Source organism: Hyperoodon ampullatus (assembly GCF_949752795.1).
Source record: "Hyperoodon ampullatus genome assembly, chromosome: 3".
In the NCBI taxonomy this organism is placed as follows: domain Eukaryota; kingdom Metazoa; phylum Chordata; class Mammalia; order Artiodactyla; family Ziphiidae; genus Hyperoodon; species Hyperoodon ampullatus.
In genome coordinates, this window is record NC_136916.1 from 165,386,983 (window position 1) to 165,408,301 (window position 21,319).

At 36.4% G+C, this 21,319-nt stretch overlaps 1 protein-coding gene across 6 annotated transcripts in view; it reads left to right on the forward strand.

Moving 5' to 3' along the window:
• TTC8 (tetratricopeptide repeat domain 8) overlaps positions 1-21,319 on the forward strand; it is a gene marked incomplete at both ends in the record, with an annotated part of 50,588 nt that overhangs the window by 18,697 nt on the left and 10,572 nt on the right. For 5 of the 6 annotated variants that reach the window (XM_079701410.1, XM_079701412.1, XM_079701413.1 and 2 more), the window contains 4 exons: positions 1,141-1,185; positions 6,122-6,207; positions 14,192-14,279; positions 16,621-16,731. In XM_079701410.1, the coding sequence (XP_079557536.1) occupies positions 1,141-1,185; positions 6,122-6,207; positions 14,192-14,279; positions 16,621-16,731 (330 nt within the window). Of the gene's footprint in view, positions 1-1,140; positions 1,186-3,357; positions 3,466-6,121; positions 6,208-14,191; positions 14,280-16,620; positions 16,732-21,319 lie in introns of all 6 variants that reach the window. The other variant, XM_079701409.1, reaches the window with a different exon arrangement.

Below are 21,319 nucleotides of genomic sequence, written 5' to 3' on the forward strand. Positions count from 1 at the left end.
CAGGACTCATTTCTAATATTGGCATATTGCTTGGGGTGGCTGGTGACTCCTTGACACTGTCTTGGGTGTTATAATATCCTTTTCATGGCAGTGGTAACACCAACTGCTCTCATAACTTTTTTTTTTTTAATTTATTTATTTTTGCTGTGTTGGGTCTTTGTTTCTGTGCGAGGGCTTTCTCTAGTTGTGGCGAGCGGGTGCCACTCTTCATCGCGGTGCGCGGGCCTCTCACTGTTGTGGCCTCTCTTGTTGCGGAGCACAAGCTCCAGACGCGCAGGCTCAGTAGTTGTGGCTCACGGGCCTAGTTGCTCTGCGGCATGTGGGATCTTCCCAGAACAGGGCTCGAACCCGTGTCCCCTGCATTGGCAGGCAAATTCTCAACCACTGCGCCACCAGGGAAGCCCACTTTTTTTTTTTAATAAGAGAACAAATGGAGGATTAGGAATAGTTTTCTAAAGAGGGCCTCATCCTGATTTCTTTTTTCTTTTTTTTGGTTGCCTTCAAGTCATCTCTGTTAATAATCTTGATATCTTTCAGGGGTGCTAGCCTCTTTGCAAGTATAAAATAATGGTATTATGGACAAATGTAGTACCACCAAGAGGTAGTCCGGTAAATGCTTATTTATCCAGATAGGTTGGGAGCAGTATTAGAATAATGATTCTCAGCCCTGGCTGCACATAGAGGCATCTGCATATTAAGGAAAAACACCCTACTTTACAGTTAAGCTCTACTTTGTTTCAGAAAGAACTTCCAGATTTTCCCATGTCTAAAGTGTCATTATTAATATCATAATCACTGTATAATACATGCAGTTTTATGACAGTCCTAAAGTTGGTCTTTTCATTTGTCTCTTTCTGATAAAATAGTATGTGTAATATGAAAAAAATTGTTGAATTATTTGAGAGTTCCAGTTCTTATTCTGTGAAAACAGGAATCAGTTATAAGTAGCCTTATTTTAAAATGAATGGTTGTAACAAATGATGGATAGACCCGTTACTTATAAATCCCAGGCACTTTAGAGTACTTTGTTATTTTGGTTCAATCTAGCTGCTGTCAAAATGGCCTTTGAGTTTTGATATAACAATAAAGTACCTTTGTTAAAATAAAATCTAATGTATTTTTTGCATTTTTTCTTCACAGGCTTTGTTTGAATATATCTTTCATCATGAAAATGATGTTAAGACTGTAAGTTTTGAATTTGCACTATTTTTTAATGTGATTTTTTTGACATTGGGGATTTAGATTCTGAAATGTTCTATTTCTTACCTTATAAACAGATGGAATTATGAAGATTGGAGAATTACTGATACTTTCAAATCCACTGTCAGTTTCAATAGGAAACTTTGTATAACTATAGAGGTTGTAAGACTGGTGCCTGATCCATAGAGTACTAGATCTCCATTAAAGGGCAAGATATAGATAATTGAGAATGCTGCGTAGTATGTTTGTGTTAAAGTTTATTTTTTATACTAATAGTTAGCATTGTTGATCCATTTTCTTCTTTGGTCCATATAGTGATTATAGGTTTAATAATACATGTATTTCTGGTCTCTTTGTAGTGTTCCCCATCTCCTCCCCTTTAACATTTTATGATAGAAAATTTCAAACATGTGCAAGTGGAGAGTATAATGAGCCGGTATCAATCATCACCCAGCTTCAACAATAATCAATAATCAGTCATCTTAGTAGCCTTTCAACAGAGAATTTTAAGGTTACGTGCTCAGGACTTCTCCATTTGTGTCATTTTTCAACATGCTAATATGCAAATGAGCAGTAACTTCACAAATCTTGTCCAGTCAAATGTAGTTAATTCTACAGTGTCTAATGATAATATTTTCTGTCATTTTCTTATTCAAGGAAAAAACCTTATATATTAAGTATTCAGGAAGACAAAAGCATTTTTCTCAATTGTGTTTTCTATGTGTCAACCATTATGCTATGTACTAGGAAAACTAATAAAAATATGATATTTGTTCCTGCCTCTACAAGCCATGTAATCTAGCTGAGGAAATAAAATTGACATAATGAAACAGTTAAAAAGGTAATTGCCAGAATGTGAAATTGTTACCGAAGACCAAGGGGAAAACTCAGGGGATAATATTAGTAAAAATCCATAAAATCAGCAGGATTTTTTGGAAAGAGAGGGAAAAAATGTAAAAGAAGGGTAAAAACATGAGCAAGGTATGGAGAGAGAAATAAATAAACCATATTCTCAAAAATGGGGGTGTCAAAGAGACATTTTAGAGAAAGAAATGACAGAACGTCATGCTAGATTTGGTATGAGAGACAAAGGAAAGACACAGCTCAAACTTGCCTCTTAAAGATGCTGTAAGAATGACTGTTTTACTAACAGAAATGGGATTATTAAGGAAGGACGTCAGTTTGTAAAGAAGCTGAATAATTCACTTGAAGGCATTTTTAGTTTGAAATTGTGAAAGGCTATCCAAGTGGAGATGTCACTGCATGTATTGGAAGCTGTGCCACTAAAATGTAGGGGGGCCTGGGCCAGATACACAGAGTATGGGAGTTATCGATAATGAAGTGATAATGGATGTGGTCACATCGAGAAAAGAGAAAACTAAGGTTGGGGCAACTGAGAAACCATGCACATTTCTGTAAATAAAAGTCAGTACATGCCATTTTCACTCAATATAAAGCTGGTCAGAGGGTTTCAGGGTGATATATAAAATCATGTAGTTACACTGTCATTAAAAAGAAACATTCAAATAGCATCCCATTTTATAAATGAGTAAATATTTGTAATTACTGGAGTATCATAATGCTATGTCCTGACTTTTTGAAGATTAATTCATTTATTGCAGAGACGTTTATTCTTTCATCCAACATATTTTGAGCCACTACAATGTGCCAGGCACTGTTCTAGGCCCTGAGATTACAGAGTGAAGCAAGCAGACAAAATCTCTGCTCTTTTGGAGGTTACGTTCCGGTTGGGCAAGGAATAGAGACAGTTAGCAAACTTAAAAATATATAACATGTCATGGGATAAGCAGTATAAAAATAAAGCAGGGAAACCAGGTAAGAGAATAGATGACATGGGGGAAGATGTCCTTTTATATGGGCTGGGAGGTGGTCAGTGAAGTCCACTTTGAAAAGACACTTAAACAGAGACCTGTATGAAGGGAGACAAACCATATGGTTAGGTGGAGGAAGAGCACGTAAATCAGAGAGAACTTTAACTGCAAGGGCCCTGAATATTAGCATTCTTGGATTGTTTAAGGAACAGTCAGGAGGCCACTGTGGCTGGAGTGAGGTCTTTGAAGGGGAAGAGTTGTAGGCAATGGGTTTAGAAAGTTGACAGATCATATGCGGTTTATAGGTCATGGTGATGATGTCTTTATTCATCTTGAAGATGTTGTTCTGCATCTTGGCATTTACATAATTTTGTTGAGGAATGTTATTTTTTCAGCTACATTGAAAAAAATAGAACTTGTTCTATGGAAAACTGTATTTCTGCCTTTGAGTTCTTAATAACTTCCTTCCTCTCCCTTCTTGGGGCAGTATTGGCAATATTGACAAACTGAAGGGGCATGTGGGTTGGTGATTCTGGAATCTTTATTTCCATATGCTCTTTAATTTCGTCATGCTGAAGTTGTCGCAACTCTACCAATAGTGAAAGGATGACTGTTTTTTAAACTTTAGAGGTTGGAGCACTATTACTTAGGAAGGTCACTGGGACGCCCAGTTGGATGTATTCACAAACATGTTGTCGAGATCTGCCAAGGTTCCCTGTTCTTATGGACTTTTATAAACTTACGCCTTTTATTTATGACCTTCTAGGTCTTTATTAATATCTAGATATCGGATTGATTGACTTATTCAAAGATCCTTAAATATAAGTATATAGTAATTTATTTTAAAAAAACCGGGGAAGACTTTAAAGAAATATAGCTCTCTGTAACCTCTTTAAAATTTTAAAATGTTGGGCTTCCCTGGTGGCGCAGTGGTTGAGAGTCTGCCTGCCGATGCAGGGGACTCAGGTTCGTGCCCCGGTCCGGGAGGATCCTGCATGCCGCGGAGCGGCTGGGCCCGTGAGCCATGGCTGCTGAGCCTGCGCGTCCGGAGCCTGTGCTCCGCAACGGGAGAGGCCACAACAGTGAGGGGCCCGCATACCGCAAAAAAAATAAATAAATAAAAAATAAAAAATAAATAAAAATGTTAATAGCTTTTAATTATGAATCTTATTACTATGACAGTTTTGTTTGGTTCTTATTTTCAACCTAAGTCAGAAGTAAAGAATAGAATTAATTCAGTCAACAAATAATTCTTGAGGGCCTCTTAACTGCACAGTGACATTGCAGAACAACAGAGATGTGTTAAGAAGTGGATGCCTGTCCTCAGGGAATTTAGAGTCCATTTGAAATAGTCACAAGTGGTTTTGTCTAGTGCAGCCCCAGTCTTCAAATGAAGAGTGATCATTAATATGTAATTTTTTAAACCATTTTTATTCTACATCAGTAATCATATTAATTTCCTTAATTAGTTTAGACAAACATGTGGGTCCTACATAGGAACCATATCTGAAAGCAAAATCAGCAGCCTGTAATCAGCACTAAGTCTAATCTTGGAAAAATTAGAATGTGTAAAAAAAATTTAGAATGACATTTTTCTGAAAAATAGAAGGTTTGTTATATTAAACATGAAAGTGAATCTGATCTATTCACTGGAACAGGTCTTTTAAAGGATTAAGTTAAAATGAATATATTCAGATATTTACAATTTACTCCTGAACTGAGCTGATTGAAATATGGTTTTCTGGTATTTCCAGAGATAATGATAATTGAAATTATACTTTTTTTCTTCATTTTTCACTTCCATTTTTACCTCTTGCTTGGGGAAAAAAAGAAAAATAAGCATATGAACATAGTGTGTAGTGTGTTTTAAATTTCCATAGCTTTCAAGTAGAGGTGTTGATTTTTCAAGTCCATTAGAACCTCAGCATGGTGACACCATTCCTTTATAAATAGTTTGCATATTTAGAAGTCTCCCCTGGAGCGAGGGAAGATGGGGAGCACAAGGAAAGTTATTTATTTTGCAGTAGGAGATTCAAGGAGCTCTTCTGGCATTCATTTCAGAAAAGAGTTAATATTAAGAAATGGGCAATGATATGGGATGCATTATGAGATTATAGAACTGAAAATCTAAGAGTTACTTTAACTGAGCTGTTGGATATCATCATGATGTTAACACTGACTAAAGAATAAAAGGTTTTCAACCTTAAGAGAAAGAATAACAAGTATTATTTAAAAATCAGAATTCTTTTTAAACTAATAACCTGAGTTTTTATTCACCAAATCTTTATATGAGCTTCAGATTTCTGTGAGCTTTAAATTTGTATAAAGATTGATTTGCTTTCCTCTTTGTCCAAATGGTTTCCACTTTTTTGGTATAGGATCCTAATTCCTAATGAGATGTCTCTTGTCTGATCTTAAATAATCACTAGAAGGAACAAACTAGAAGACATTAGAGAGAAAGGGATAAACACATGTAAAATACAAAAGCAGTTAAGAAGATCTTTTTCAGTCTGCAGCAAAGGAAAGTCTGACCTTTAGAATTACTGGCATGTAAGCTAATGTCAGAATAATGGAACGATGGTTGTTAAAAGACAGCAGTTACCCAAGTACCCCAGCTTCTTTCACTCTTCATGTCCCTGTTTTCAAACCTTTTTCTATCTGCATACTTGATCTTTCTCTATTTCTCTACACCTGTCTTTAAAGTGGGGCCTGCAGTTGGGCCTGCCTTACGAGGTAAAGGCTTGACTCCCACTGGGTTTGGAGGCATTTTGGTTGGGAGAGGGTAAAAACTTACGGATTTTTAAATACCATTTTTGTACCTTGTATATTAAAATTGTATTCAAATAGACTGTACATCTGCTTTCCTTTGATCACTGTTTACTTCTCATCTGCTGTCAGTCCTCTGGTCTGGAACTGATTATTTAGGGAAGATTGGTGGGGCCATCTGGAGACATGAGCAACTTGAGCTTCTGTCTGATTTCTAATGCATGTTTTGATTGATGCTAATTATATGGTTTATTTCATTATTTTTTGTTTCTGTTTGTTGTTAGAAAAGAAAATCCTAATCTAAAATGAATTGTTTTTCAAAGGCTTTGGATTTGGCTGCCCTTTCCACAGAATACTCTCAGTACAAGGACTGGTGGTGGAAAGTTCAGATTGGAAAATGTTACTACAGGTAAAATTTTGATTATTTGGAAAAGGCTTAGAAGCAGCAACATATTTTAGAGTCTCAAATCTGGTACCCTTTTCTGGGGGATAGATTTCCTCATGAAGAAATGAGAACTGTGTCTTTGGCTTATGTGAGGAAGCATTTACTTAGCAATCACATGATGGCACTAAGAACTGACACCTTTAGAACAGTAAAATTTTAGAGCTGGGAAGGGGAACCTTTGAGACCATCACATCCAACACTCCTTTTCAGATGAGGAAGCGGAGGCCAGAGAGAGGTTGCGATTTGCATCAGGAACTAGTCAGTAACAGACCTGGGACTAGAGTGGAGTCTGTTGGTTCTCACTCCACTCCTCTTGGCTCTCAAGTCTTTCCTCCCTCCCTCCCTCCCTCCCTCCCTCCTTCCTTTCTTCTTAATTTTTATTGGAGTATAGTTGATTTACAATGTTGTGTTAGTTTCAAGTGTGCAGCAAAGTGAATCAGTTATACATACACATATATCCACTTTTTTTTTATATTCTTTCCCCATCAAGTTTTTATTTCTACTGATACCTCACATCTGTGAAGTGCTTTATAGTTGAGATAGCTTGTCCACACATTACATTATCTCACTTAAATCTTATGGCACTTTGGATATAGTTGTTATTATTAGCCCTTTGTCCAGATGAGAGAAATTGAGCCTCAGAAAGATAAAGTGGCTTTCCAAAATTCATGTAGCTAGTATGTGGCAGAACGAGAATTTGAGCTCAGCTTTCTGATGCCAGTTCTTTTACTATTTGCACAATCCCATGGTGTTTCTCTAGGATCTAAATAGTCTTACACTAATTCACTTAATGTTTAAACACATTTTTAAGCAAATTAATTGAGAGATAAAAAAGGTTATAATAATTTATGAATATTATATAGCAACTGGTAAATAGGATCTGAAATGATTGCTTGATATTGAAATGCACTTGGAGCATTTGAAAAATAGAGACAAATGAACAATTATATTTTATAAAGATAAGTATGTCTTTTATTATTCAAAAACAAGGTAGACTAGGTACTGTGAGCATCCTTCGATGGTTATTAACTTTAGTTATTAGTTAAACACTGTGAGGAAAAGGAAATATATAAATAGAATAAAAAGGATGCTTATTCTTCTACTATTGAAATTAAGACTATTTTCCATTTAGATATTTCACATAGAACTCTGAAGTATTTTTTCCTACTGTTAGATTGAGGAAGTATTTTCTGCTAAAAGGTAATTTTGGACCATTATAACATTAAACTCTTATGAATATAATTTCTGAAGACAAGCTTGAAATCTTGAGCTTCTAAGCAAAACTCTCAAAAATCTATAATAATGAGAGAAAAGCACAACTTGGATTCCTTCTGCCATCCATATAAGATGGCATTTAAATGAGTATATTTTGTCATATTAATTATTGTTCTCCTCTGTTCCTTAATAGCTTCTTGTCTTATTATGTATTCAGCATTCATTCATTTATTCATTTGCTCAAATGGCTCACAGCTGAATGGAGGAGAGAGAACAGGAAACAATTATAAATGTGGTTCCCATTATGATAGAAGCAAGTGCAGGGTGCAGTGGAGCCCAGAGAAAGAGGTCAAGGGTGGATTGCCAGAGGATGTAGCCCCATACTGACTTCTGTCTCTTTGCTCCTGATCATTAAGTTCTACTGGTTCTTCCTCTGCAGTAGCTCTTACAGTTGCTCCACTACTACCCATTCCCACTCCAGTGCTTTAATCCTGGCTTTTAGTGTCATTTGTTTGAATTGCTACATTAGGTTCTTATCTGGGTTTTCTGCCTCCATTTTCTTGTCCCATCAATCCTTCCTGTGTACCCCACTGTCAAGAGTAACTGTTGCAACAAAAACAGCTCTTGTTGGATTCTTTGGTTAATCTCCATTATCTCTGAAATGAAGTCTGGGTTTTAAGTGTGGCACCCATGATTTTGTCCCAGTCTACAGCTTTGCACTTTTCTGTTACTTCTCTCATTCCTTGTTGTGTTTTCCTTTTCAATTAAACTCAACAACTCAGCACTCCCCTAACATGCTGTGTACTTTCCTGCTTGTGTGCTTATGCTGATAGTTTGCTTCCATCAGAGATATTCCCTCACCCCCACCCCATCCTATCTAGCTGTCAAAATCTTGCCTGTTACTTCCTCGCTGAAACTGTCTTAGTTTGCTCCTCCTCTGTGCTCTCAAAACACTTTTTTTCTCATTGGCCATAATGCAATTAAATTTATTTTAAAATATGTTTTGTTTCAATCTTTACTGATGCCTTCAGAACATGGTTGTTATCTTCATTTTTGCAACTCCTTACCATCATTAAATGTGCATGCAGTTGATCCTTGACAATGTTTATTGAATTAAATTGGAGAGAAAAAGTTGGCAGTTGGTGGAGATCATCTCTGGACTCTGATTCTTTGATATTGTCCTGTGTTTGTGAACCTGACTGATGTTTTCATTATTCCTAGACTTTCTTTACACATGGTGGCCACTCCATTTCCTTTGCCCAGGAACCATGTGATAAATTCCTTTTTGATAGGACTACAAGAAATGATCTCTTAAGGGTACAGTAATAAAACACATATGACTCATTCTTCTTTCCTTTCTTTGGTTTCCAGGTGGTTCAATAGCTCTGATTGCTTGTTTACTTTTTAATTTGTTTATTCTCCATTGTTTTTTTATAAATCTATTTCTGTTTTCATATTCTTATTTTACATGTATCTTTTTATTGTAATCCCTTTTAAATCGTTTTTCAAAAGAGACAAGTTAGTTACAAATATACAGACTCTCATGGATAATTAGGTGTTCATGGAATTCAGTGACTGAACTTCAGCCACGTGTTTAAGACTTGAATGTTCAGTTGAAGCTTTGGATATAAATATAAAGCTGTTCTTCAGAACTTCAGAGTTCTCTGATAACATTTTATGAATACTCCTTGTAAAAGTTGTGGGACCTTTGAAGCGGTAGTAGCTTCTACTACATCACACATCCTCTAACTTTAGGCCAGATTTTGGGGTCACTTTTAACCTCATTGTCCCACATTGTCCATTGGTATGGCTATACCCAAATAGCTGGGTGTAGCCATGCCAGTACTTGAGGCTTAGGTTAGGAAAAAACAAAGCTAGTCTTTCAAGAATGAAAGTAACATAATGGACCATATTTTATGTTGTTTTGACTTTATTTTACAAAATAAAAGCATTATCATAAAGTGTCTAAGTAGCTCTTAGATGTCTGGGGATGAGTAGTTATGAGAAAGCCCAACAGATCTATTAAGGACAGGCTGAAGTGTGCTTTAATGATTGATTTCATTTCCCTGGGCAGAAGAAGTGGGTGTTGACATCAGGACAGTTATATTTAGGCAAGGAACAAGTCTGAAGTTCATAGACTAGATACAAAAAAAGGAAAAGAAAATGTTTGTAGAATAATAAAATGGTACAGCTGTTTTACTCAAGTGGCAATTACTGTTTACCTCAAAATTGTTTAGAGTTTAAAAATGGGTTTATGCAAAGTCAAAAAATACCTTGAAATAAGTGAAAATGGAAATACAACACACCAAAACTTATGGGATGCAGCAAAAGCGGTCCTAAGCGGGAAGTTCCTAGCAATAAATGCCTACTCAAGAAACAAGGAAATTCTCAGATAAACAACCTAACTTTACTCCTCAAGGAACTAGAAAAAGAAGGATAAATGAAGCCCAGAGTTAGCAGAAGGAAGGAAATAACAAAGATCAGAGCAGAAATAAATGAAATAGAGATTTAAAAGACAGTAGAAAAGATCGATGAAACCAAGAACTAGTTCTTTGAAAAGATAAACAAAATTAACAGACCTTTAGCTAGACTCACCAAGAAAAAAAGAGAGGGTACTCAAATAAATACAATCAGAAATGAAAGAGGAGATGTTACAACTGATACCACAGAAATACAGAGGATCATAAGAGACTACTATGAACAATTATAGGCCACCAAAGTGGACAGCCTAGAAGAAATGGATGCATTACTAGAAACATAAAATCTTCCAGGACTGAGTCATAGAAACAGAAAATCTGAACAGACCAAGTACTAGTAAGGAGATTGAATCAGTAATTTAAAAACTCCCTACAAACAAAAGTTCAGGACAAGAGAGCTTCACAGGTAAATTCTGCCATTCAAGAAGAATTAATACCAATCTTTCTCAAGCTGTTTCACAAAACAGAAGAGGAGGGAACACTTTTGAACTTATTTTATGGGGCCAGCATTACCCTGATACCTAAACCAAGCAAGGATACCACAAGAAAAGAAAATTACAGGCCAATATCACTGATGAACATAGATGCAAAAATCCTCAACAAAATATTAGCACATCAAATTCAACATTACACTAAAAGGATCATAACCATGATTAAGTGAGATTTATTCCAGGGATGCAGGGATGGTTCAATATATGCAAATCAACCAATGTGATACACCACATTAACAAAATGAAGGATAAAGATCACATGATCATCTCAGTAGATGCAGAAAAAGCATCTGACAAAATTCAACATCCATTAATGATAAAAACTCCTAACAAAGCAGGTGTAGAGCGAATGTACCTCAATATAGTAAAGGCCGTACATCACAAGCCTGCAGCTAAAGTCATACTCATTGGTGGAAATCTGAAAGATTTTGCTCTAAGATGAGGAATAAGATAAGGATGCCCACTCTCACCACTTTTATTCAACATAGTATTAGAAGTCCTATCCAGAGAATTTTAGGCAAGAAAAAGAAATAAAAGCCATCCAAATCAGAAAGGAGGAAGTAAAACTGTCTTTTACAGATGACATGATACTATATATAGAATATCATAAAGACTCCACCAAAAAACTATTGGAGCTAATAAGTGAATTCAGTAAATTTGTAGGATACAAAATGAATATACAGAAATTTGTTGCTTTCTGTACACTAATAGCAAACTATCAGAGAAATTAAGAAAGCAATCCCAATTACAATAGCATCAAAAAATAAAATAACTTGGAATAAATTTAACCAAGGAGTTGAAACACCTCTCCACCAAAAACTGTAAGGTATTGATGAAAAAAATTGATGAAGGCATAAGTAAATTGAAAGATATTTCACATTCATGGATTAGAAGAATTATTATTGTTGAAATGTCCATACTACCCGAAGCAATCTACAGATTCAGTGCAATCCCTATCAAAATTACAATGGCATTTTTCAAAGAAATAGAACAAACAATCCTAAAATTTGTATGGAACCACAACACACCCTGAAGAACTAAAACAACCTTGAGAAAGAAAAACAAAGCTGGAGGCATCACATTCCCTGACTTCAAACCAAATTACAAAGCTATAGGGATTGTATAAAGTAGATAACTAATAAGAACCTGCTGCATAAAAAACCAAAAAAAAAGCTATAGGGATCAAAACAGTATGCTGTTGGCATAAAAACAGACACATAGGGCTTCCCTGGTGGCGCAGTGGTTGAGAGTCCGCCTGCCAATGCAGGGGACACGGGTTCGTGCCCCGGTCCGGGAGGATCCCACATGCCACGGAGCGGCTGAGCCCGTGAGCCGTGGCCGCTGAGCCTGCACGTCCGGAGCCTGTGCTCTGCAACGGGAGAGGCCACAGCAGTGAGAGGCCCGCGTACGGCAAAAAAAAAAAAAAAAAAACAACAGACACATAGATCAATGGAACAGAATACAGAGCCCAGAAACAAACCCATGCACATGTGGTCAATTAATTTACAAAAGAGAGACTTCCCTGGTTGCACAGTGGTTAAGAATCCGCCTGCCAATGCAGGGGACACGGGTTCGAGCCCTGGTCTGGGAAGATCCCACATGCCGAGGAGCAACAGCCCTTGTGCCACAACTACTGAGACTGCGCTCTAGAGCCCATGAGCCGCAACTACTGAGCCTGAATGCCACAACTACTGAAGTCCGTGTGCCTAGAGCCTGTGCTCTGCAACAAGAGAAGCCACTGCAACAAGAAGCCCAGGCACTGCAACGAAGAGTAACCCCCCTCACTGCAACTAGAGAAAGCCCTCACACAGCAACGAAGACCCAATGCAGCCAAAAACAAATTAATTAATTAATTAAAAATTTATAAAAAGTCAAGAATGTACAATGGGGAAAGGACAGTCTCTTCAATAAATTGTGTTGGGAAATAGGACAGCCACATGCAAAAGAATGATGGACCACCATCTTACACCATATACAAAACTAACTCAAAATGGATTAAAGATTGAATATAAGACCTGAAATCATAAAACTCCTAGAAGAAAACATATGCAGTAAGCTCCTTAACAGTGGTCTTGGTGATGAGTTTTTGGATTTGACACCAAAAGCAAAGGCAACAAAACAAAAATAAACAAGTGAGACTTTTTCAAACTAAAAAGCTACTGCACAGCAAAGGAAACCATGAACAAAATGAAAAGGCAACCTACCAAATGGGAAAAAATATTTGCAAATCATATATACCAAAAGGGTTAACATCTAACATATATAAAAAAACTCATGAAAGTCAATAGTAAAAAAAAAAATCTGATTAAAAAATGGGCAGAGGCTCTGAATAGATATTTTTCTGAAGAAGACATTACAGATGGCCAACAGGTACTCGAAAGGGTGCTCAACATCACTAATCATCAGGGTAACTCAAACCAAAACCGCAATGAGATATCACCTTACATTTGTTAGAATGGCTATTATTGAAAAGATGAGGAATAGCAAGTGTTGGTAGTATGTGAAGAAAAGGGAACCCTCATGCACTGTTGGTGGGAATGTAAGTTGGTGCAGCCATATGGGAAACAGTATGGAGCTTCCTCAAAAAGTTAAAAATGGAACTACCATATGCTTCAGCAATTCTAGTTCTGGGTATTTTATCTGAAGAAAGTGAAAACACTGACTCAAAGAAAAGATGTCTACATCACCATGTTCATTGCAGCATTATTTACAATAACCAAGATATGGAAACCATCTAAGTGCCCATCAACAGATGAATGGATAAAGAAATATATATATTATACGTATATATATGTGTGTGTGTATATTTATGTATATATGCAATGGAATATTACTCAGCCATGAAAAAGAATGAAATCTTGCCATTTGCGATGGTATGGATGGACCTTGAGGGCATTATGCTAAGTGAAATAAGTCTCAAAGAGAAAGACAAATACTGTATGATCTCACTTATGTGAGGAATCTAAAAAAATAAAATAAAGAACAAAGCTCATAGATACAGAGAACAGATTGGTGGTTGACAGAGCTGGAGGGTAGGGGGTGGACAAGTGGGTGTAGGGAGTCAAAAGGTACAAACATCCAGTTGTAAAATAAACAAGTCATGGGAATGTCACATACAGCATTGCAGCAATAGTTAATCCTGTATTGCATGTTTGAAAGTTGCTAAGAAAGTAAACCTTAAAATTTCCCATCACAAGAAAAAATTCTGTAACTATGTATGGTGACTGATGTTAATTAGACTTACTGTGATGATCATTTTGCAATATATGCAAATATCAAATTATTATGTTGTACACCTGAAATTAATATAACGTATGTCAGTTATACCTCACTTTAAAAAAATGGGCTTTTATCTCAAAGCAGATGTTTTCAAAGAAATGTCACCTTCAGTTCTTCCAATATGATGGAGGCTCTAAGCATTTATTGAGGTCATGTGACATATGTCAGCTGATCATAAGCTCTTTGGGTGGTGAACTGGTGTGACCTTGCTCCCTGGCAGCTATTAGTCCTGCTGTGACTAGGCTTCAGACAGACTCTTTACATACCATTTAAGCATTAGGCAGTGAATATGGGAAAACAGGAATCTTTTTCCTAAACTATATAAACATACATGTTAATATGTATGTGTGTGTAACATCACCTTCTTTGCTACATGCTTACTCTTACAGATGTAATTTGTCTCTAATTCATATCCTCAAGGTATGAATAAATGCTGTAGTATTTATTTTAAATTGAATGTCTAATTTTTTAAATGGCTGTTCTTAGGTTAGGAATGTATCGTGAAGCAGAAAAACAATTTAAATCAGCCCTGAAGCAGCAGGAAATGGTAGATACGTTTCTCTACTTGGCAAAAGTAAGTATTCTTAATTTGAGTGCAATTTGTCTTCTCAGGGTAAATGTTTAAATTCTGACAAGTGCATGGGGAGAGTTACCAGTTCCTTTAGGAATATTTGACAAGTTAGTGTGTTCAGACTTAAGTTTGTTTGTTTGTTTTTTTCTTTTTTAATAATAAGGGAAAAGGTGAGAACATACGGAGAATACCCATCTCAGGAAAAATTGATTGCTGTGAAAAATAAGACAACACCTTTGAAATATTGCCCATTAGAACAGAAGAAAATGCCACAGGCTTACTACCCCCATGGGTAACAAGCCCCAGAGAGGCACTTTTCTGCAGCACACTTGTCTCCCACCTAAGCAGACTACAGAGAGCAGGGATTGTTTTTATGTAGGTCCTTCACTTTTTGGCTCTGCCATCATTACAAAAACAATATTTCCCATTTGCTGAGCACCTACTCGGTGGTAAGGTATTCTATCGGGTCTGTTCCATATGCAATTTAACCCTCATAGCAACACCACAAGGCAGATTTTAACATTTCCTTTGTGCTCTTAAGGAAAGGGAGACTTAAAGAGGGTAACTCAGATTTTCAAGCTCACTTGGCTATTTGCCAGCATTCAAACTCAGGAATTTCTGGTTCCAGAGCTGACTCACTGCCCTGTAGTGCCATCCACAAACCACAACAGAAGTGAAGGGCCACCTAGAATTTTCAGTATTGGAATAAAGTTATTTCTTTACCCTCACCAAGGCTACTTTAAAGAAACATTTGTTGAAGTGGTGGTTAGGATATCATCTTGCTATATCTTTAAGAATTTTTTAAATTTAAGAAGTGTGGTAAAAAAAAAAAAGTGTGGTAAAGGAGGTTGAAAAGAAGATGAGATATAAAAGGAAGTGCTACTACTTTCTAAATATGGTATTGCACTAATATGTATAAAATGGATAACTAATAAGAACCTGCTGTATAAAAAAATAAATAAAATTAAATTAAAAAAAAATATGGTATTAACGTTTGCATACTAAAAAGAAACAAAATGGAAGTTCTGCCATATAAACTTACTGTGATAATCTTAGTATGTTTATAGTGGTTTTTCAGAAATATTTGAAACTATCTGGTTCTAAGTATCTCCTATACATTATATGTTAAAATTCTTAAAGAGTTTTCTAAACATCACAGTAAACTTTTCTGACAACTTGAAGTTATAACTCAGGTCACAGTATTTGACTATCATCTTAATTGATAATCACTTGCCACATGGTTAAAAAAATGTACTTTTTAACTATTGTTAAATACAACTAGAGTCATATTTAATAGTTCTAATTTGACTATTTTTTCATAAATTGATTTGTTTAAATCCATTGTTGCCTACATGACTATATAGAGGTACAATTTACGTATTTTCTTTAATATGTGAAGGAATTATTTCTCAGTAATAGAGACCAAGCAGATTTTAGGAACCACATTATTTCTTAAAATTTTAGATTGTTAATTTAAAAATTATTAACTATTTTATATTACTTAGTATATGGAATTATATACTTACTATATTTTAAAAAGCAGTTCAGAAGCATGTAAGGTAATAATTGAAAAGTTTTCATCCATACCCTTCCCTCTAATCTCATACTTTAGCAGTAAACACTGCAAGCAGTTTTCTGTGTATCCATTTGGGCCTCTTTAAAGCACAGTCTGAATGTTTAGGAAGAAACAGAGGATCCAAGATCATGAAAAAAAAGTCATAATCTTATGTTTCTATACATAAAACTATAATTCTCTTATTTTAGAAATTCCTAATAAGTATATGGTTTATCCATTCTAATGCTCCAGTTGCTAATTAAGCAGAAACTATCAAATGTCAACCCTCTCAACTCCCTGACTCTGTACCCTACAAATCTGTTTCTCCTCTATTTCCGAGGGTCCTTCTCCCAAACCACCATCTCCAGAGGCTCTCCCCGGCTGCTCCTTCTCAGACCTTCTTCCATGGGTCATCCCCTCTTTCTCCAGCATCTTCAAAATCAGCCTCATAATTGGTCTTTAGTGCCAGCCTATAGATATACTTATGTCTGTTCCATCCTAGAAAGATTTTCCCTTGATCCTTTCTTTTCTAGTCCTGGCCAGTCTCTGTGACAATGGTAAGTCCACAGTAAGTGTTTGCTGAATGAATAAGTGAATGAATGCTTCATATACAACATGTGGAGATAAAAGTATAGTATCATTATTGGAAATTAATCCAACAGATTTCTGAAATTTTTTTACTGTAATATCTAGGAGATAATTTATTACTAAGCAATAATTATAAACTTGTCATAACAAATGCTATATTTTAAGAACCAGTACTTTTATCGAAATGTATCTTGGTTTTAGGTTTACATCTCATTGGATCAACCTGTGACTGCTTTAAATCTTTTCAAACAAGGCTTAGATAAGTTTCCAGGAGACGTAGCCCTACTTTGTGGAATTGCCAGGATCTATGAGGTAAGGTTCATATCATTCAAAAAGTTGATGTAAAATTGAGGTTATATGCTACTTAAGTAAGGTCATAGTCCCTTGGGGGTCTTATAAAGGATAACAGTTTATAAAATTATGATTGTTGGCCTGTGATTTACCAACAGAATAAGAGATTTTAGTGTATGCATTAGTCAAACTAAGTTTTCATTATGAAGTATTTCAAACATATAGAAGAGTATAAAGAATGGTATGAGATAGGGATCTAAATGTTTCTAATTTCAAATACCTTTTAACATAGAACAGTTCAAATAAAGGCCTGTCTTTCAAATGAGTAAACAAAAGGCCCCAAGAAAAATTAAAACCACAACCAAATAAAATTAGCAAGGATAAATCATTTTAAACAAGTTTCTGTACAGAACAAGTAATGAACAATAGGCAGCACAACATGTTCATTTAGAAGAAACAAGACCAAAATAAAAATGATAAAAAAAAAAAAGAACATAAAGGAAAAGAATCCCTCCAGAGAAAAGTATGATAGACATGCAGAAATCCCTTAAGGCATATGTTGTGTAGGCTGCAATGCTAAGGAACAGACTTTAGTAATTAACCCTCAATCCATTGTCACATAAGGAGAAAAAGAATACACTGGAAATCTTTGTATGGTAAACTTTATTTGAATTGTTCTATGTTAAAAGGTATTTGGAATGAGAAACATTACCCTAGGAAATATTATTCTTGTGGTCCTTGAACTTTACTGTGAATAGAAGTGACTTTGGGAGTGTTTTGAGAGTGAGGCCCATTTTCTGCCTTCTGAATCAGATGTCCTGGAAGGTGGGATGTAGGTTTTTGTCTGCTTAGCAAGCTCACTAGGTGATTCTGAAGTATAACAGAGTTTGAGAATCATTGCAAAATTCACTTCCTTATTTGCAGTTTTGTTTTAAATAACTAAAAATCTAATTAGAGTTAATATTCTGTGAACTGGTTCAAAAATAACCACTAATAGCTACTATAAAATAACTTAAATGATACCACGGTTGTTTATACACTTGAAGTGACATTTATATGCTTGAAGATATTATTTAAAGGACAAAAATAGAATCTGTGTTTATTCATACATATGAAAATTTATGTGCTAAAGATTGTCTATTAAACCAATTGGATTATTGGATTATTTAATAGTTTAGAAACAGAGCTGGATGAGTAATGATTTCTTATACAAAAAGAACCCATTGCTACCAGGTGCCTCAAAGATTTAAAACCATGAATGTTCCAGAAGAAAATACAGATGAATTATCTGTATAAACTTGGAATGGGGAAGACCCTCCTGAGCATGATACTAAGTCAGAAAGCCATAACAGAAAAAAATTGATAAATTTGAGAACGTAAAAGTTAATTTTTCTGTATTGTAAAAACAAAAATACCAGTAAAAGCAAACCCAAACAAAAAAAGGTAAAAATATCAAACAGGGCACATATTTGCCATACCTGGGACAGAAAAAAGGGCTACTTTTCATTTCCTCAGTTTATACATTGCTTAACAATTGCTGGGTTTCAGGTGGTTTCCAATTGATGGAGAATTACACATAGACACATACCTGTGCAGACACACACTTATAAATTCTCATTTTGGTCAAGCATGTAAACACGGAAACTCGGTATTTCCTCAGAGCAGTTGTGGAGGTGAGATCACGGTGTGACCGTTGTTGTCCTTCCAGCCCACACAGTGGCTGCTGACCGTCTCCATGCCAGTAAAGCCCCCCCAGAGATGAGACAACAGCCAAACCCCAGCTGCATTTCAGCTACCCCGCTGCCCTTTCATACCGGCGCCGGTTAACACACATCTGGAAGAACTCAACCAAACCATCTGTGCTTCTCCTCTGAAGGGAATGTTTATAAACACAGGCCCTCACTGGGTTTTGAACTGAATTCAGCATCAGCAGAGGCTCATTGCCTCCGGAAGGAGAAAACAGTCGGTGTCCAGGGATCCCCGAGCCACAGCTGTGTCTCCAGCTCTCCTGAGCCCAGGAGGCTGGTTTCCCACCCAAGCCCCTCATACACATAAGCCAATAATAAAAGGACAAGAGACAGGATAAGAAAACTGGCAAAGGACACGAATCCACAATTCACAGAAAAAGAAATGTAAATACCTGGTGTGTTGAATGTCTAACCTCAGTAATGATTAAAGAAATAAAAATTCAAACAATAATGTCATTTTTCACTTAATCAGGTTAACAAAGATGAATAAGTTCCGTGACATTTAAGGTTGTCAAGGGTGTTGAGGAACAGAGGTTACATATGAACATTGTTGCTGGGAGTGTACATTGGTACAAGCCATTTGGAGGCTATTTGTAATTACTTATGAGATTTTTAAACATGCATTTATATTTATTTAACATCAGCATGTATTTTATAATAACAAGTTTGAAAAACTGCATGTAAGGTTGTCAAAAACATGTTAGTTTCAGTCTAAAATTCCTAGAGATTACATAAATTAAGTCCATGCCCATCAATCAAGTATACAAACATTCTAAGATGTTCTTTTTTTCTTTTTTATTGAAGTATAGTTGATTTACAATATTGTCTTAATTTCAGGTGTACAAAACAGAAGCAGACTCACAGACACAGAAGACAGACTTAGGGTTACCAAAGGGGAGAGGGAGTGGGGGAGGGACAAATTAGGAGTGTGGGATCAACAGATACAGACTACTAAGGTAATTTTATTCAACTGAAAGCCTTGAAACAATTGACCATTGAGGCTGGAGTCTTCTTTGTATTGGACATTACTACCTGTTGCAGACAGAGTTGTGTCCCCTCCCCCACCTCCCAATTCATATGTTGAAGCCCTAACCCCCAATGTGAGGGCATTTAGAGATAGGGCCTTTGGGAGATAATTAGGATTAGATGAGCTCACGAGGATAGGGCCCTTGTGATGGGATTAGTGCCCTTATAAGATGAGACACCAGAAAGCACTTGAGCCCTCTCTCTCGGTCTCTGTTTCTCTCTCTCTCATGCGAGGACACTGTGAGAAGGTGCAAGCCGGGAAGAGAGTCCTCACTAGACTCGACCATGCTGACACCATGATCTTGGACTTCTAGCCTCTAAAACTGTGAGAAAATAAACTTCTATTGTTTAAGCCGCTCAGTCTATGGTATTTTGTTATGGCAGCCCGAGCAGACTAATTCACCAAGTTTGGCAGCTGTAACACTGAATGAAGCCTTGTACTGTGGGGTGCTGTTGCCCTGGAAACCAGATAAGTCATGTTCAGGGGGCCCCATGGTTCATGGGGCCATTAAGGCTCACTGGTCAGTCACATCCTGAGTGTGAAGATTATTCTTTGGAAGGAAAAAGTCTTAGTCTGCTCAGGCTACTATAACAAAATACCATAACCTGGGCAACTTAAACAACAGAAATTTATTTCTCACAGCTCTGGAGGCTAGGAAGTCCAAGATCAAGGTGCTGGCCATTTCAGTTCCTGGTGAGGGATCCTCCTGGTCTGGATACCTTCTTGCTCTATCCTTACATGTTGGAGAGAGAGATCATCTCTCAGGTGTCTCTACTTTAAGGGCACTAATCCCAATTATGAGGGCTCCACACTCATGTCTTAATTACTTCCCAAAGGTTCCACCTCTAAATACTATCACATTGGGGATTAGGGCTTCAATATGAATTTTGGGAGGACACAAACAGCCCATGTCAGGGAAGGACTTATTGTACATATAGGGGTGGGGATTACAGAGTGGTGAGTTAAGATGCTCATTTGTTGTTTCCTTTTAGTTTTACGAGGCTTTTGTTTTACCAAAAAATAGAAAATATACTTCTATTGAAATTATTTTTTATACTTTTTAATGGGTTCTTATGTTCTTAAAATATTAAGAATGTGGAATAGTTGCGTATAAAAGCAGTGTAGAATTCAGGAGAAAATTAACTCAGAGTTAACTAACAAATGTATCAACATCCCTGTTTTTTGAAAAAAGTTTAGTTATTTTTCAGCTATAAGCAATGAATGAAAAAGCCTCTTCTCTTTAGGAACCAAATCCTGGAAGCCCTTTGAATAAGAATTTCACATATAAAGCATGTGAAAAAATATATATATAGCATGAGTTTGGATCAATCTGTGGATGTTATATCAGGGTTTTATGGGACTAATAAATAACACTCCTGTTTCTCCAATTTGAGAACCAACTGAAAAATAGATACAAGATTCACACAAATGGAGGATAAACCATTAATTTTATTATTGATAAAAGCAGAATTGGAGCATGTGGCTCTAGATTATCACCAAAAGGACTTAATATTGTTCTACCTCTGAGTTACACAGACTAATCCATCCTGTCACAGACATGAGTGTACCCTACCCAGGAGAGCCTGCTCCACACAGCAGGGCAGAGAATGTGGGCATCTTATAGGAAATTTGACTTCTAAAGAGACCCAGAAGGGGCTGAGACAGCCATACTCATTTGCCTCATGGGAATGAGGGAATAGGAGTGGGAAGAAAGGCCCCCAAATCATTCTAATTATCAACATTTCTCAAAGTGTGGTTCAGAGTTTCCTGGAGAAGTCCTTTCTAAGAGTCTATAGGGTCAAAACCATTTTCATAATACTAACAGTATTGATGA